Genomic DNA, 12,259 nt, shown 5'->3' on the forward strand with positions numbered 1-12,259 from the left:
TGGGAGAAGGATTCACATTTTTGGATCATTGGAATCTCTTCTGGGGTAGAAGTGACCGTACTGGTTGGGAGATTTGCTAGGGCTGCTCGGAAGGATTTAAACTAGTGGGGGGTGGATGTGTCCCAGGGAGATAGTGAGGAAAGAGATCAATCTGAGACTGGTCCAGTTGAGAACAGAAGCGAGTCAAACAGTCAAGGCAGGCAGGGACAAAGTAGAGAACAAGATAGGACTGAAGTTAATTTGCATTTATTTTAATGCAAGAGGCCTAACAGGGAAGGGTGATTAACTCAGGGCATGGTTAGAAATATGGGACTGGGATATCATAACAATTACAGAAACATGGCTCAGGGATGGACAGTACTGGCAGCTTAATGTTCCAGGATACAAATGCTACAGGAAGGGTAGGAAGGGAGGCAAGAAAGGAGGGGGAGTGGCGTTTTTGATAAGGGATAACATTACAACTGTACTTAGGGAGGATATTCCCAGAAATACATCCAGGGAAGTTATTTGGGTGGAACTGAGAAATAAGAAAGGGATGATCACCTCATTGGGATTGTATTATAGACGCCCTAATAGTCAACGTGAAATTGAGAAACAAATTTGCAAGGAGATTTCACTTATCAGTAAGATTCATAGCGTGGTTATGTTAGGGGATTTCAACTTTCCAAACATAGATTGGGACTGCCTGAGTGTTAAGGGTTTAGATGGAGAGGAATTTGTGAAGCATGTACAAGAAAATTTTCTGATTCAGTATGTGAATGTACCTACTAAAGAAGGTGCAGAACCTGACCTACTCTTGGGAAATAATGCAGGGCAGGTGACTGAGGTGTTAGTGAGGAAGCACTTTAAGGCCAATGACCATAATTCTATTAGTTTTAAAATAGTGATGCAAAAGGATCTAAAAATTGAAAGTTCTAAATTGGAGGAAGGCTAATTTTGACGGTATTAGGCAAGAACGTTCAAAAGCTGATTGGGGTCAGATGCATGCAGGCAAATGGACGATGGCTGGAAAATGGGAAGCCTTCAGAAATGAGATAACAAACGTCCACACACTGTGTATTCCATTATGGTGAAAGAAAATACTGGCAGGTGTAGGGAATGCTGGATGACTAAAGAAATTGAGGTTTTGGTTAGGGGAAAGAGGAACCATATGTCAAGATATGGACAGGATAGATCAAGTCTATCCTGGACGGCACGGTGGCACAGTAGTTAGCGCTGCTGCCTCACAGCGCCAGGGACCTGGGTTCAATTCCTGCCTCAGGTGACTGACTGTGTGGAGTTTGCACGTTCTCCCCGTGTCTGCGTGGGTTTCCTCCGGGTGCTCCGGTTTCCTCCCGCAGTCACAAAGATGTGTGGGTCAGGTGAATTGGCCATGCTAAATTGCCCGTAGTGTTAAGTAAGGGGTAAATGTAGGGGTATGGGTGGGTGGCGCTTCGGCGAGTCGGTGTGGACTTGTTGGGCCGAAGGGCCTGTTTCCACACTGTAAGTAATCTAATCTAAGTGAATCCTTTGAAGAGTATAAAGGCAGTTGGAGTATACTTGAGAGAAATCAGGAGGGCAATAAGGGGACATGAAATAGCTTTGGCAAAAAAAAGTTAAGGAGAATCCAAAAGGTTTTTTACAAATACCTTAAGAACAAAAGGGTAACTAGGGAGCGAATACGGCCCCTCAAAGATCCTCAAGGCAGCCTTTGCGTGGAGCCACAGGAGATGGGTGAAATACGAAATGAGTATTTTGCATTGGTGTTTGCTGTGGAGAAGGACATGGAAGATATAGAATATAGGGGAATAGATGGTGATATCTTGAAAAGTGTCCATATTACAGAGGAGCAAGTGTTGGATGTCTTGAAATGCACAAAAGTGGATAAGTCCCCAGGACCTGATCAAATATGACCCAGAACTCTGTGGGAAGTTAGGGAAGTGATTGCTGGGTCCCTTGATGAGATATTTGTATCACCAGTAATCAAAGGTGGGGTGCTAGAAGACTGGAGGTTAGCTACCATGGTGCCACTATTGAAGAAAAGTGGTAATGACAAGTCAGGGAACTATAGACCAGTGAGCCTGACGTTGGTGGTGGGCAAGTTGTTGGAGGGAATCCTGAGGGACAGGATGTACATGTATTTGGAAAGGCAAGGACTGACTAGGGATAGTCAACATTGCTTTGTGCATGAGAAATCATGTCTAACCAACTTAATTGAGTTTTTTTGAAGTAACAAAGGATTGATGAGGGAAGAGCTGTAGATTTGATCTATATGGACTTCAGTAAGGCATTCAACAGGGATCCTCCATGGGAGACTGCTTCGCAAGGTTAGATCTCATGGAATACCGGGAGAACAAGACATTTGGATGCAAAACTGGCTTGAAGGTAGAAGACAGAGGGTGGTCGCGGAGGGTTGTTTTTCAGACTGGAGGCCTGTGACCAGCAGAGTGCCACAAGGATCAGTGCTGGGCCCACTACTTTTCATAATTTATGCAAGTGACTTGGATGGGAGCATAAGATGTATAGTAAGTAAGTTTGCACATCACACCAAAATTGTAGGTGCAGTGGACAGCGAAGGAGGTTACCTCAGATTACAATGGGATTTTGATCAGATGGGTCATTGGGCTGAGGAGTGGCAAATGGAGTTTAATTTAGACAAATGCGAGGTACTGCATTTTGGGAATGCAAATCTTAGTAGGACTTATGCACTTAATGGTAAGGTCCTAGGGAGTGTTGCTGAACAAACAGACCTTGGAGTGCAGGTTCATAGCTCCTTGAAAGTAAATTCACAGGTAGATAGGATAGTGAAGGCGGCGTTTGGTATGTTTTCCTTTATCAGTCAGAGTATTGAGTACAGGAATTGAGAACTGAAAATGTGTTGCTGGAAAAGCGCTGCTGATCAGGCAGCGTCCAAGGAGCAGGAGAGTCGACGTTTCGGGCATGAGCCCTTCTTCAGCAATGAGGAAAGTGTATCCAGCAGCAGATAGGGAGGTGGGACTTGGGGGAAAGGAGTTGGATATGCGATAGGTTGAAGGAGGTCAAGGTGAGGGTGATAGGCTGGAGTGGGGTGGGGGTGGAGAGGTCAGGAAGAAGATTGCAGGTTAGGAAGGCGGTGCTGAGTTCGAGGGATTTGACTGAGACAAGGCGGGGCGAGAGGAAATGAGGAAACTGGACAGATCTAAGTTCATCCCTTGTGGTTGGAGGGTTTCTAGGTGGAAGATGAGGTGCTCTTCCTCCAGCCGTCGTGTTGCTATGGTCTGGCAATGGAGGAGTCCAAGGACCTGTATGTCCTTGGAGGAGTAGGAGGGGGAGTTGAAGTGTTGAGCCACGGGGTGATTGGGTTGGTTGGTCCGGGTGTCCCAGAGGTGTTCCCTGAAATGTTCCGCAAGTTGAGTTGAGTACAGGAGTTGAGGGGTCATGTTGCGGTTGCACAGGACATAGTATTCCAAAAGTGGCTGAAACAGAGTGTAACTCTGGTCTCCCTACTATTGGAAGGATGTTGTGAAACTTGCAAGGTTTTGGAAAAGATTTAAAAGGACATTGCCAGGATTGCAGCATGTGAGCTATAGGGAGACATTGAACAGGCTGGGGCTGTTTTCCCTGGAGCATCGGAGGCTGAAGAGTAATCTTATAGAGGTTTATAAAATGAAGGCCATGGATAGATTAAATAGACAAGTCTTTTACCTGGAGTGGGGAAGTCCAGAACTAGAGGGCATAAGTTTAGGGTGTGAGGGGAAAGATTTAAAAGGGACCTAATGGGCAACTTTTTCAGAGGGTGGTATGTCGAAGGAATGAGCTGCCAGTGGAAGTGGTGAAGGCTAGTTCAATTGCAACATTTAAAAGGCATCTGGATGGATAAATGAATAGGAAGACTTTGGAGGGATATGTGCTGTGTGCTACGAAGTGGGACAAGATTAGGTTGGGATATCTGGTTGGTATGGATGAGTTGGTCCGAAGGTTCGTTTGCCGTGCTGTACATCTCCATGACTATGACTAAGAACAGTTTCTTCCCCACTGTTATCAGACTTTTGAATGATCATCTCAAATGTTAATTCTGATCTCTCTGCACCTGTAATACTATTCTACACTCTGTTCTACCATCCTGATGCACTTTGTATAGTACGATCTGCCTTTACAGCATGCAAAACACTTTTCACTGTATCTCTGTTCATGCTACATCAATATATCAAATCAAAAGGGAAGCTTAAGATGACTCCTCAATCAACAAAGCAACAAATCCTGCTGGACATCGTCATGTAAACCAACAACTTCCAATTACTTCCATCCCAAAGGATAATAAAAAACATACTGCATTGATTACTCAGCTTAGAAAAGGCAATACTTGTATATCATATTTTCAATTGCAGTTGTATTTAGAATGTATTTTTCCTTTGAAATGTTGGCTTAGCTCACTGTATTAGAATAAACCTTAAGTACATGTTACCGTGCTGCATATTCCACACAAAGAATTTGGATAAAACAAGTTTGAGCTAACCACAAGTACACTGTAAAGCAGTCATTGTAAATTTAAATTAACACTCTTCATCCATATGCTACTTTTTATCTGAATTTGTAAAAATTAAGAACGTGTGGAATCAGAGACTCAGCAGCAAAATGTTAAAGCGAGATGGCAACAAACTGAAAAGAGTCTGGTTTAAGGCTGTCAAAAGGTTAGAAATGGAGTTCAAAGAAAAAGAGTGCTTGGACACTGGTTCACCACTCATGTAACTGACATGGACTCAGAAACTAAAAGTATTAATTTCTAGATGACAATTTGAAATCATCAGGCCGTCTCAATAATGGAGTCCTCCCTCTTGGGATGTTACAAGCAGGCCTGTCTGTTTAGTGATCGAGCTGAAAACGTGTTGCTGGAAAAGCACAGCATGTCAGGAAACTGAGGAAGGGCTCATGCCCGAAATGTCGATTCTCCTGCTCCTTGGATGTTGCCTGACCTGCTGCGCTTTTCCAACAACACATTTTCAGCTCTGATCTCCAGCAACTGCAGTCCTCACTTTCTCCTGTTTAGTGATAGAGGCAGGCAGCTTCTTTGGATTTAGAGGAGTGATGGCCTCGTGGCATTGTCGCAGATTTGGTAATGCAAAGCTCAAATGAGTCCCCATCCTGAATAACGGGGGGAAGCCAATACATCGATGCAAAGTGATGATCTAGCTTCGCGTTGTCCAGAGCTCCTCAGCATCACATTGACAGTCAATTTGATTCCCTCTGCATGAGATCTCGAAATGGTTGGAGACACTGGATACTGCAAAGACTATAAACCCTGACAAAATTCCAACAATAATGCTGAAGAGTTGTGCTCCTGAAATGGTGCACACCTAGCCAAGCTGTTCCTGTACAGCTACAACACTTGCATCTCCCCAACTATATGGAAAATTGCCCAGGAACGTTCTGCACACACAGGACAAATCCAACACAACCAATTATTAGACCATCAGTCTACTCTTGATCATCAGTAAAATGGTAGAAAATTTCATCGACATTGTGATCAGGCTACACTTGCTTCACAAAAACCAGCTCACTGAGGCTCAACATAGTCATATTCACAGAGATATAGTCTGGATTCTGCCAAGGCCACTCAGTTCCTGACCTCATTACAGCTGTGGTTCAAACACTACAAATAAAATTGAATTCGAGGTGAGGAGAGAGTGACTGCCTTTGATATCAAGGTTGAATTTGTCTGAGTGTAGCATTAAGGAGCCACCACAAAACTAGAGTCAATGAGATTCAGAGGAAAATTCATTACTGGTTGGGGTCATACCTGGCTCAAAGGAAGATTGTTGTGGTCACAGGAGGTCAGTCATCTCTGCAGGAGTTCCACAGGACAATGTCTTTGTGCCAACCACCTGCACCTGCTTTCAATGACTTTCCCTCCAGTATAAGATTGGATATGACAATATTGGATAATGATTCCACATGTTCAACACTTTTGAGAGTCCTCAGATATTGGAACAGTACAAATGCAATAAAACATAGACATTAGCTAGATTTGAGCTCACAAGTGGTAAGTAACATTTGTGCCACACAGCTAACAGGCAATGACCATCAACAAGACACAAGCTAACCATTGCTCCCTAATATTCAATTGCATTACATCACTGAATCCCTCACTTTCAAAATCCTGGGGGCTGTTGACCAGAAACGGAAGTGGACTAACCACATAAATACTGTGTATTTCCAGCATTTTGCTTTTATTAGACTTGTTAGTACAATTGACCTATTTCCGCAATGCAAATACTAAGAAATATGCAAAGTATGCCACAAGTTAGATCTCCTGTGGGTTTACCAGCTCAGAAAGAAATTTCTCCAATTTCATTAAAGTCCAATGTTTGGGAGATACAATCATTTATAGAATCTAAATCACTTCCGAAATGCACTTCTTTGCTCGTGAAGAGAATTGTACATTGACACTTTTAGAACCAACCTTCTGATATTTCTGCCACCATCTCTGGTTTTGTTTTAACCGGCATGCAGGAGGCTTATTTGAAACAAACATATGAAGTTTGTTCAGTGAATTAAGCTGCACTCCTGATACACTTGAGGGAAGGACCCATTCCGGCAGGATCTGAACCTTGGCCACCCGAATTCTAGAACAAATTAAAGCAGCACTTGTTACCACAAAATAAACTGTCATCGTTGTGATGATAATGCAAATCCTGCAGAAGAGACAAAGTAGGGAAATGAAAGAGGAAGAACTCTAACTTTATACATGCAATATCATTCTGAAGGGATTTTAAGAAAACAAAAATACAATGATATCACATTTTAAAGTCGAGGGATATCAGAGCACGGCAGCAAAATTTTAATTACTACAAATCATGTATTTGCTTTAAAACAAAAATGAAGCAGCTCCAAACTCATTCCAGATGAAAGACTCCGGCCTGAAATGTCAGTTTTCCTGCTCCTCAAATGCTGCCTGACTGCTATGCTTTTCCAGCAACACACATAACTCTGATCTCCAGCATCTGCAGACCGCACCTGTCTCCAAATTAAACACTATTTCTCTCTTCCAGGCATATAAGACACTAAGTAGTGGCAAGTTTTATACAATTTTTACTGTGTACCAGAGTTGGCAAATGCAATGAGATCATTCCTACTACTACATTTTAAAAAGCAGCTTAAAGATGACTAAAACATTAACAACCTGTGTTCTGCATAGACCTTGTTAAACCCAACTACAGGCTTGGGCATAGCTTTCCATACATCTCTCAGCCATTGTCTAGGACAATGGGACTAGACTCACTATGCCTTATCTATCAGGTGAAGACAAACACTTGCAATGGTTTTTTAATTCCTGTTCTTACACAGTTAACATTGGGACATTCATTCTGCAACTTCACTCTTCTACTTCTATCCTGCCTGTTATATCTGTGATATATTAAGCAAAAAAAAAGGTTCATTACACCGACTGATACTTAACATAGTTAAAAATCACAACACCAGGTTCTCATCCAACAGGTTTATTTGGAAGTACAAGCTTTCGGAGTGTTGCTCCTTCATTAGGTAGCTGGTGGAGTCAGATTATAGTGGAGTATGATCCTACTATACTTGCTACCTGATAAAGGAGCAGCGCTCCGAAAGCTTGCACTTCCAAATAAACCTGCTGGACGAGAACCTAGTGTTGTGTGATTTTAAACTTTGTCCAACCCAGTCCAACATCATGGATATATAACATGACCTTAAAACTACCTTTCCTGACGCTGCCAATGACTATGTTGCTGTGCTGCTTGTAAGACAGCCAATACTAGAGGAAATATTTTCTCTAAATATTGGGAAACCCAAAGCCACTGAGATCATTCCATAGTCACCAACTCTAAGCTTTTCCTAGCAAACGGCTGAAGCTGCACCAATCTGATCACAATTTTGGTGTCCTATTTGATCCCAAGATGTATGTCTGATCATGTATCTGCAGAATGTTTTAAATAATCTCACTTCACTCCTAGAATATTACGCAACTCTGGCTCAGCTCATCCATTGCTGAAATGTTCTCCCAAGCGTTTGTTTCCTGTAGACTTGACTTATCCAAAGTGCTCGTTGTTACACCTATTTTCTGCCCTCCATAAAATGAAGCGCTACTGCCATACCTTAACATGAGGTAAGTCCCATTCATATATTAGCCATGTGTATGTTATGTTAGTTCCAATTGAACAGCATTTTGCTTGAAAACAAAGATAAGAATTTTAAGCCCTCTTCTTTAGACGTGGAACCTTTCAAAATATCTACGCTCTTGAATTCTGGTCCTTGAATAACCATGATTTTAATTGTTTCATACTTAGTGGTCTGGCTTCAAATGCCAAGGCTCTAAGCTCTGACAATCCATCCCTAAAATTCACCTTCCTTTTAAGACTCCTTAAAATCTCTCTCTTTGACTAAACCCTTGCCATGTGCATAATACTTCATGCTGGAACTCAGTGAAGTTGTTTGATGCCCTGGAACTGTCTTGGGACATTTCACATTTGTGCAGCACCAAAAGAATAAATTTAACATGAACCAGTAAGTTAAGATGATTTGGAAATGAGGGAACTAGCAACTAAAGAAACGTAAAGTAGACAAAAGTAGACATTGAGCCACTTCAAACTGATGCTGGAAGCCTAGATGGGAGATAAGGAAATAAGAGGAGAACTTAATTAGTACTTTGTATCAGTCTTCACAGTGGAAGACATGAGTAATATCCCAACAATTAAAGGGAGTCAGGGGGCTGAGTTGAGTGTGGTTGCCATTACAAAAGAGAAAGTGCCAGAAAAGCTAAAAGGTCTTAAAATTGATAAATCTCCTGGCTCCGACGGGCTACATCCTAGAGTTCTGAGGGAGATGGCTGAGGAAATAGCGGAAGCGTTGGTTGAGATCTTTCAAAAGTCATTGGAGTCAGGGAAAGTCCCGGATGATTGGAAGATCGCTGTTGTAATCCCCTTGTTCAAGAAAGGATCAAGACAAAAGATGGGAAATTATAGGCCAATTAGCCTAACCTCGGTTGTTGGTAAAATTCTAGAATCCATCATTAAGGATGGGGTTTCTAAATTCTTGGAAGAGCAGGGTCGGATTAGAACATGTCAACATGGATTTACTAAGGGGAGGTCGTGCCTGACAAACCTGTTGGAATTCTTTGAAGAGGTGACAAGTAGGTTAGACCAGGGAAACACAGTGGATGTGGTCTATCTAGACTTCCAAAAGGCCTTTGATAAGGTGCCACACGGAGGCTGCTGAGTAAGGTGAGGGCCCATGGTGTTCGAGGTGAGCTACTGGTATGGATTGAGGATTGGCTGTCTGACAGAAGGCAGAGAGTTGGGATAAAAGGTTCTTTTTCGGAATGGCAGCCGGTAACAAGTGGTATCCCGCAGGGTTCAGTGTTGGGGCCGCAGCTGTTCATGTTATATATTAATGATCTGGATGAAGGGACTGGGGGCATTCTAGCGAAGTTTGCCGATTATACAAAGTTAGGTGGACAGGTAGGTAGTACTGAGGAAGTGGGGAGGCTGCAGAAGGATCTAGACTGTTTGGGAGAGTGGTCCAGGAAATGGCTGATGGAATTCAATGTGAGCAAATGCGAGGTCTTATACTTTGGAAAAAAGAATACAAGCATGGACTACTTTCTAAACGGTGAGAAAATTCATAAATCCAAAGTACAAAGGGATCTGGGAATGCTAGTTGAGGATTCTCTAAAGGTAAACATGCAGGTTGAGTCCGTGATTAAGAAAGCGAAAGCAATGTTGTCATTTATCTCAAGAGGGTTGGAATACAAAAGCACCATTGTGCTGAGACTTTATAAAGCTCTGATTAGGCCCCATTTGGAGTACTGTGTCCAGTTGTGGTCCCCACACCTCAGGAAGGACATACTGGCACTGGAGCGTGTCCAGGGGAGATTCACACGGATGATGCCTGGAATGGTAGGTCTAACATACGAGTAACGGCTGAGGATCCTGGGATTGTATTCATTGGAGTTTAGAAGATTAAGGGGAGATCTAATAGAAACTTACAAGATAATACATGGCTTGGAAAGGGTGGACGCTAGGAAATTGTTTCCGTTAGGCGAGGAGACTAGGACTCGTGGACATAGCCTTAGAATTAGAGGGGTAAATTCAGAACAGAAATGTGGAGACATTTCTTCAGCCAGAGTTTGGTGGGCCTGTGGAATTCATTGCCACAGAGTGCAGTGGAGGCCGGGACGCTAAATGTCTTCAAGGCAGAGATTGATAATTCCTCGAGACATCAAGAATTTAAGGGCTAAGGGGAGAATGCGGGTAAGTGGAGTTGAAATACCCATCAGCCATGATTGAATGGCGGAGTGGACTCGATGGACCGAATGGCCTTACTTCCACTCCTGTCTTATGGTCTTTTGGGAAGCACACAAGTGCCGTACCTCTAAAAATGATCATACAAAGTCAAGATAATTCACCTGTGAAAACACTGGAGAAAAATGTTCACCAGAATAAATTTTGGATAGAGAGGAAAACATAAGGTTGACGATGGCTAGTTCAAAAATACCATTAGTATAAATTGAGCATGACCAACATTTTTTCTTTTCTTGACTGGTTACACCTCACACAACAATTACCTCTGCTCTCTACTGCCCATGTAGGTAGTGGAATGTCTCTTAAATAAATAACAGCACTTTTGGGATACATCCAAATTGGCCAAATGAATAGTATGCTGGGAAGGAAACCAAGATAGTAAGCTAGGAAGCTTGCAGAATTCACTATCAAATTAGATCAGGCTAGGCAGATTAGCAAGCCATTTACATTGGTTGACTATACTGAATAATGTTGACGAGATAATGCTGCAAGATTTCTGATGGAACAATAGATCGGAGTTTCCGAAAGAGCTTGACTCCTAGGGTTGATTAAATCAATAGCAAAATTACAACACCCAATACTGCCTTTTGCAAAACCTTTTCCTGGGACAGAAATTCATTCACATGGAGTAACTAAATTATGTTAATTACGTAACATTGCATTGAATTGCTGTAACTACATAAGAGGAATCTGCAGGCAGTCACCATGCTGACTGAATGAACAATAGTAAGCCAGTGTACTTGGGATAACCAGGAGAATTGTATTTAAAAGGGGATGCTCTGGAGAAAACGTTATTACAAGGCGCAGGAACCTTGGGAGCAAGAAGAACAGCCTTAACCTCAGTTCAGCCAGATGATATCAGAGTAATATAAATTTCTTTACTATCTTAGTGCATCCTAAGCGAATTTTAAACCAGAGAACATAGTAATTTAAGGAATGTAAGGTTACTTGGGAAATTAGAGGGGAAGGCAAGTTTCATAAAATTGCATGCAAACATCTTAAGTTTCAATGATAGTAATCCATGTCTTGTGGTAAACCACGTCAATATTAGTGCACGAGTCCCAATAAGTAAGCAAGTGCTGAATTGCAAGAAACCTGCACTAAAGTCAGGATATTATTACATGCCATACATTTACAATGGGCCACAAAACATTGTTTATTTTTATCTTCTTCCTGCATTGTCAATTGCCTCCTTATCACATTACCCCACCCTTCCAGTAAATAAAAATGAGTGAGTTAGTAGGATATGAAGTGCAATCTGGCAATACATTCAAAGAGTCAATTTCCACATCAATCAGAGCTAACTGGTAAGCCATCTGACCAAATCACTGGTGAGAAGGATCAGAATTAATCATTCTTCTCTTAAGATTCCCTTCCAGCAGCATCAACTGGACATTGCTAAATCACAGAGCTCATGGGGGTGCATTATATTTCACAATTTTAGTTGTTAACAATAACAAAAGCACCTCAACACCACGTGTGATCACCTAAATTAGTACACCAAGCCCTAACCTGATTACCCTCATCAGGTGAGTCATCAGCAACTCTTAAGCTACTTTAATATTCAACATGGTAAAATGATAATATTTGCATGGACATCTTTTATTTTAAATTTAGATTACACTGAAAGATAGTTAATGCATTTTAATGTATATCCAAAACTTTAGAAAAGCAATCAGTCAAAACAGGAAATTTTAACAATATCAATGCATGCTCATGGCAAAGTATTTTGAAGTTTAACGATACTACCTTTAAACAAACAGAAGAAAGATCCAAAGAATGGCAAGACACAACTAGCACCTTACCCATCAGTTTGAGTTCTTGTTTCAAGAACTTTAAATCTCTGACGGCCAACGGCTTTCACTTTTACAGTTTCAATGCCATATTCTTGTTCCTCCCTATATTCATAAATCTCTGCTGTCGTCCCAAACTCTGGAGCTCTGTCTGAAGGATCACTAAGAAAGCAAAAATAATAC

At 41.8% G+C, this 12,259-nt stretch overlaps 1 protein-coding gene across 1 annotated transcript in view; it reads right to left on the reverse strand.

The window, feature by feature from the left end:
• Window positions 1-12,259, reverse strand: part of crbn (cereblon) — a 52,871-nt gene that overhangs the window by 16,185 nt on the left and 24,427 nt on the right. Inside the window, exons 4-5 of the mRNA XM_060835724.1 lie at window positions 12,089-12,238; window positions 6,419-6,581 (exon numbers count right to left, since the gene is read on the reverse strand). Coding sequence (XP_060691707.1) covers window positions 6,419-6,581; window positions 12,089-12,238 — 313 coding nt within the window. The remainder of the gene's footprint in view (window positions 1-6,418; window positions 6,582-12,088; window positions 12,239-12,259) is intronic.

This window comes from Hemiscyllium ocellatum, chromosome 14, assembly GCF_020745735.1.
Source record: "Hemiscyllium ocellatum isolate sHemOce1 chromosome 14, sHemOce1.pat.X.cur, whole genome shotgun sequence".
Taxonomy (NCBI): Eukaryota; Metazoa; Chordata; class Chondrichthyes; order Orectolobiformes; family Hemiscylliidae; genus Hemiscyllium; species Hemiscyllium ocellatum.